We start from the raw sequence: 6734 nt of genomic DNA on the forward strand, positions 1-6734 counted from the left end.
GATGTTACAGCTGGGAGACTGCAAAGACCCATACATGAGAGATGCTAAAATCTAACATGCAGACCCGCAGTGGTCAGTCTCCACAGGGGGACAGTTGACTGCACCGCCACCAGACACGATCTGCGTGGTCATGGATGAACATCACATGCGTTGCCATCAGGACAGCGTGCAGAGTGCCACATGGCACAAAGGGAAAGCAAAAGCCCAGAGAACCCAGACAGCTGTGTTCCCACTGAGGACGCCCCGAAGACTTTCTGATCCGTTTCAAAGTCTTCCACGGTTTTTCCCTACCATGGTGAAAATACTGATCAACGCCCAAACCGTAAATTCTCAGGCGTGTGTTTTATGGAAACGCAGTGGGGACTGAAGCATGAGGTTTAGAAGCCAGGCGCATGCCTGGCCATCAAGGCTTGGCAGGTGCGGAGGCAGGTCCCTGCTCGCCTGGCTAACTTTAGACCGGGAATCAGGAGGACCGCGAGGGCTGTGTCTCAGGCCAGCTGAGAGCAAGTTCCTTTCTTTCCCTTCTCCAGAGGCTTCTACGATGAGGAGCCTGGCACTAATCCAGGGTGCTCAGCCCTGGCCAACCCCTAGAGTCACTTGAGGGGCTCTGAATAGTACACCTACCCCACTCCAGAAATTCCACCGCTAGGGCTTCTGATTCCGCTGGTTGGGCTGGGGCATCACTGGTTTTTAAGATGTCCCCCAGCGATTCTCACGGCAGCCAGGATGGAGAACCACTGGATCAGATGATAAGGCCCCTTTGTCTCTGACCCTCTGGATTTCTTGCAATGTCTCCTCTTATTTGACGGCTGCTAGCCTTGGTGTAGAATTAGAGAGCATCGGTGGGACATTTTTCAAGAACGCTGCTCAAAACTGATCTTGGGTAGAGACCATAAAACAGGCACAATTCATGACCTGGTCAGACTAGGCAAACGTCCAGCAATGTGTTAGAACCTTCACTACGGGTGCCATGGATTCAGTGAGCAGTTTGCTACACTGCGCACAGGCCTGGCCTCCTGACCGGCTGCTTTCATCATAAGGCATGTACCAGAGTACAAAGATGCCCACAGGTGTGTGTGCTGCTAGGCACCAACACTTATGCAGTGTGCACACACAGGCACTCATGCACACACCCACACTTCCCACTCATATGGCGGCCTCCAAATCAAAGATTGGAGTAAAGAGTTATAAAGGCGCCCTAACTCACGCTGGGGTAAATGACTGATTCAATCACCTTGTGGTTGGCTAGTCCCCACAGCGGGAGAGATAAGTAACGACAGGCAGACACCGGTGAATCCCCGAGCTTCCCCCACCCAGCTCTTCTGAGACCTCTGATAGGCATCACAAACCTGATGTTATTAGGGATTGCTTCGAATCCACTCAACTTATCACCAAAGTCCATCCCAGGCAACCCCAGTACTCGGCGATCAGTCACCTTACCCTGGTGGGCCCTATGCTGGTAGTACAAAACCCTGCTCTAGACGACACTGTCTGCCTTTCCGTGGGACCGTGGAGGGCTGAGGGCCAAGTGTCTCCTGGATGGAGGCTCTTCTCTCTCCTCCTTTTCTCGGTCCCCACGATCCTTACACCCCCCTTCCCCCCAGCACACACACTTACTGCAGGCCGCACAGGTGAAGCAGGCGTCGTGGTAGAGGTTCCCCATGGCCTGGCAGGCCTGGCCGGCCCCAAACACCCCTTTGCTGCACTTCACACAGGCTCCTGCAAGGGCAAGAACACAGCAGTGAATAAGGAGGGAACGGTAGAAACTGAGTCACAAAAAGCCAATGAACGAAGCCAGAATACCCATCCCTCCCCATAGCCAGCCCTTCACCAAACCCCGTGGGTTACTCCTTTGAAATGTCTTTCTCTCACACTCTCTCCCTCCACTGGCTTTCGACGATCGGTCCTTCCAACTGCAGGAGACAGCCAGCAGGCTGGACTCCAGGCCCCCACTGCCTGCCCCACGCTGTCCCTCATCTGGCGTGCCTCCACTTTGTTGACCCACTCCCTTGCCCAAAGCTCTTGAAGGCTCCCACCGTTTATAAGACAGCGTCCAAAATACCTCACCATGATTATAATGTGCCAGGCACACAGGTCGGGAAACGTCAACTAAATGGCTTCCTTTACTTCCCAGTAGGAACCACCAACCAGGAGTTACTCTCCTCTCTTTATACAAAAGGATCAGGCCCCAAGCCCGGGTCTGTCAGACGGCAGAGCCGGTGCTCTTCCCTGCCCCCATCACCGGCCTCTCACCTCCATCTTGGCCCTTAGCCTGGCTCCTGGGCTCCCTTGCCTGGCACCCTGCACCCACCTTCTGTCCCTTCAAGTCCTTCAGAGCTGTTCCCACCCCTCCGGCTCTCCAGCTCTGAGCCAACATGCTGAACCAAAGGTTAAAGAGCCCGGTTCTAACCTGGAGCCTCCCATCTACTCACTTCCCACGTGGCTTGAGTTAACCCGGTAAGTTCTCTGAGCATCAGTTCTTAATTAGGAAGAAACGTTAGTTCCACCCGCCTTGTACGTTCCCAAGAGCAGCGGTAAAGGCCGCTTTGCAAACCAAGAAGTTCTAGAGAGCTCATCTGCCTCGACGACAACGTTGAGGAAGACCTGGTCTTGAACTGTAACACCACGAGCTACCGGCTTCCATCTGTACAATGGGGGATGGGAGCCCCTTTCGGAGTTACTGACAGGATACGTGAAGAGTGCCTGGCACAGGGCCCTTCATTTGGTAAATGCTCCATGAACAGACATATTAACAATAAGGATGACGATAACGTTACCACACTCAGCAAGAAGTTTTTGCAACATAACGTGGACTTTCCAGAAAGGTCTGGGCCTCCCCGGATCTCACCCTGGGAATGAGCTGGAAGTTCTCTGTCTGGACCGACCCAGAACCTCTGCTACAACAGCCTAGGCTCTGGGCCAGCCCAAAGGTGGCCTTGGAGTCTTCCAAAGAACTCCCCCATTATGGTCAAATGAAAACATCACAATCACGTAAATAATGCACAAGATTAAAAAAAAAAAGATTCTGGGAGGAAATATACCAAAATGTAGGCAGTAATTTGATTAGGATGTAAAATTGTGGCTGGGTTTATTTCTTTGCATTTTCTGTATTTTAAGAGCAGGCATTACTTCATAGCTACAAAAAAAAAAAAAAAAGCGCCTAGTCTCAAAAAAGTTTAATTTTTAAATATATGGTATAATGTTAAAATTTCTGAAAAATCAATTATATTTATACACACATATATAAAAAGAGCTCCCCAATATCCATCCAGCAGGATAACCGGCTCCCATCCTTGGTCAGTGGGGCTCAGGCATCCTCTTCTGATCCTAGTTGCAACCTGTCAGGACTTTCTCAGGCTGCAAATCCTCAGCTTTTTGCTTACGGGGTAGAAAGCCTGTGTTTCAGAGTTCCTATCATCCCAAGGTGATAAAGCAGACCGCCTTCTCAGGAAGTCCACGCTAACACAACCTATATGAAATGCACCCAAACCAGCCACACCAACCAGAACAGGTCCAAAGAGAACCCAGTAAGCCAAGGGCCCTCAAGCTGCTTCACTAAACTGCCTTAGGAAGCAGGTGCGGCCGTCTGTAGGAACAGTGGCCGCCAAGAAAACTGGCCGTTGGGGAATTTGTTTAGGGAACGCTCTAGAGAACACAATTTGCAATTCTTCGGTTTCGACATTTTATTATGAAAATTTTCAAACATGCGGAAAGTTGAAAGAATCACACAGTGAACACCCACTCGCCCACACCCCAATCCTATAATTGTTAACGTTTCACTACCTGGTCTTCAATCAATCCAACAATCCATCTTATTTTTGATGCATTTCAAAGTCGGCTACAGACGGCCGTCCACTTCTGCTGGCAAATCACTAATTGCAGTTCATTGTTTGTTCACCTTTTCCTTTTCCGAGATAAAATTCAAAAACGGTGAAACACACAAATTATAAACCTACCATCCAATGAGTTTTGGCAAATGATGTATGTGACACAAACTCCAGTCCAGATGTAGAATATTTCCAACACCCCGGAAAGTTCCCCAATACCTTGCCCTTCCATCGTCTCTCTAATTACTATGACACTGCCTGTGTGCGTGCATGCGCATGCACAGGTGTGTGTACACACGTGTGTGGGACGTGTGTGCACAGGATGAGGCTACTGGGCAGCTGGTATTTCTGTACTGAGCGAGCAGGAAAGTTAATAAAGAGCCTCCATTACTGTGAAATGGAAAAAGGAATTCAGAAACACCAGCATTTCCTTTTGTCTGCTAATTTCATATACAGCTTAGGCCGCTCTTAAGTCAGGAAATATATCAGTTCTGGGCAAACTGTACTCCTTAGCTGGCACACTCGGAGCTGTGCCAGTTAGCAGGGAAGCTGACGTGCTGCAGACGGCGGGGTTCTATCGTGACAGTTCTTTAAGGCTCACTCCAGCAGGCTCATCACTACAGACACCGGTGGTGCTGACAGCTGCTCTGGGAGCCCAAGGACTGGTCACTGAAGCAGGCCAAGCCAGGTGGGGCCCCCAGGGTATGCAGCATGTGGAGTATGGGGACATGAAAGGGATGATGCTGGCGCGTTCGCCCCTGGACACGGCACCTACTGCGCTGACAGCTTACTGGTTACCCGGGCATTTGTCTGCCTCGCCCAGTGAACTGGGAGTGCCTGCAGGATAGGGGCCACATCTTAACGGTGGCCTCTGCAAGTGCTCAGCAAAGACCCGCTCAGCCGAATCACTTCCTGCGTAGCTCCACAAGCAGCCCTGTCCTCGTCCCCTCTTCCTCTTCACCTCCTTATACCTGGGGTACACCTGTCCATCCCCCTAGTAGGTGCCTTTTACAAAGATTCAGAGTCATTTACCTCTGAATACCCCCAGCCACTGACAAAGTGCACTTAGTATGCCCTCAACAAACATGCAAAAACACAGAAACAGATTTCACAGACATCTGCTGAGCACCGAGTGTGGCACAGTTCAATGATGGGGAGAATGCACCTGGAAAACGTCAAATCGCGCAATGGCGAGGTATCAGTTACACCATTTGGTGATCCCGAGGTCTACGCCCAGACCACCCGCCCCAACCCCCCTGGCTGAGCTGGCTCTAAACCTCTACACCAAGATCTGGTTTGTCAGACCGCAAGCGAAGCTCGCTCGAAGCAGACTGGATGGGACGTCAAAGCCACGTGAATGTAACTGCTCAGAGCGTGGGACGAAGCCACCCCAAAGGCCACATCGCTGCTGCGAGTCACTGCGGCCTCTTCGCTCACCCCGCTGTAGAAATGTTAGGGGCGAAGAGCAGAGGGGCGCTGAGTGTCGACGGCGGGGTCGGCCCTTCTACCCGACACGGGTGAACGCAAGACGGGGACCAGCCCTCAAGACAACTCGCCCCCCGCGCCCCCCACGCACTTATTCCTTTGGGCTGCTGACAGCCTTTCTCACCGAGCTGCCCATCCAGCACAGACACAAAGCAAGAAGGAAGCCGCGAGTGCTCTAGACGGTCAGCCACGGAGTGAGGGAGATCCCGTGAGACGCCGCGCAGGTAGGAAAACACTTCGTCCTTGTAGCCTGCGGCAAACGGATACGAAGGTACCACGTGGGCAGGAAATAGATTTATTCTTCCGTTGGCAGGAAAAAAAAAACCGATCAAAGTAAATTTCATGTTGTAGCAAATAACGTCCCCAGCAGACCCTGGGCTGGGAGGTTCCTTCCAGCGAAGGAGCTGCTGCCATCCCGTTTCTAAAACCCCAGTTCTAGAAGGAAAGGGGCTGTAACTGGCTGAAGGTCACGCGGCTGGTGGGTTCCAGAGACGGAATCTGAGCCCGGCTCTAACTCAAAGGTCCTGTTACCCCCATCTGGCAGGCAGCTGTGGCTATTCCAGCTACACACATGGAGCCCCCCAGAAAAAAAGGGGGGCTCCTTCCTCACTCCCCAACACACTACCCACTCAGATCCAAGACCAGCCCTGCCCAGATCTCCTACTGACCGCCCAGCCCCTCCCATTCTGGCCTGGGACTTCGCCATGAGTCACCCCCCACCCTCCCGACACAGAGCTCCTAAGTCCTCTGGAATTTCCTGGGTGATAGGAGCGTCTTATGTTCTAATGGGGTGACTCTGGGTGGCTCCTGGACAGGAGCTGGTCACTAGAAAGACCAAGCCTTGATTGCAGCTTGGAATTTTTAGCCCTACCCCATCCTCCAGAGAAGAGGGACTGGAAAATGAGTTAATATAACTGATCGTGCCTACGTGATGAAGCTTCCATAAAAATCCTCCAAGTACGGGGTTTGGAGAGAGCTTCCAGGTTGATGAACACATCCAGGGGCCAGGAGCGTGGTGTGCCTCGACCCCATGGGGCAGAAGCTCCCCGCGCTCCGGCCCTTCCGGACCTCACTCTATGTGTCTTTGTCTGGCTGATCATCGGTATCCTCTATCATATTCTTTATAATCACCTGGAACATATAAGTGTTTCTCTGAATTCTATGAGTCATTACAGCAAATGATCCAACCCGAGGAGGGAGTTATGAGAACCCCAATGTATAGCTGGTCAGTCAGAAGCACAGGTGACAATCTGGACTTGCGAGGGGCACTGGAAGTGGGGGTGGGGCGGGGCAGTCTGTGGGATCTGTGCTAACTCCAATTAGCATCAGAACTGAATTGAATCTTAGGACACCCAGCTGGTGTCAGAGTTGGTGGTGTGAAAAAAACCACACGACTAAAGAGCTGAGTGTGAGCGGCAGGCG

The 6734-nt window shown here is 51.9% G+C and overlaps 1 protein-coding gene across 1 annotated transcript in view; it reads right to left on the bottom strand.

Annotated features, from left to right (window-relative positions):
- The window catches only part of LIMD1 (LIM domains containing 1), a 62776-nt gene that overhangs the window by 26822 nt on the left and 29220 nt on the right, over nt 1–6734 (bottom strand). The window contains exon 2 of the mRNA XM_011357472.2: nt 1618–1719. Coding sequence (XP_011355774.1) covers nt 1618–1719 — 102 coding nt within the window. The remainder of the gene's footprint in view (nt 1–1617; nt 1720–6734) is intronic.

Source organism: Pteropus vampyrus, unplaced genomic scaffold (assembly GCF_000151845.1).
Source record: "Pteropus vampyrus isolate Shadow unplaced genomic scaffold, Pvam_2.0 Scaffold35, whole genome shotgun sequence".
In the NCBI taxonomy this organism is placed as follows: domain Eukaryota; kingdom Metazoa; phylum Chordata; class Mammalia; order Chiroptera; family Pteropodidae; genus Pteropus; species Pteropus vampyrus.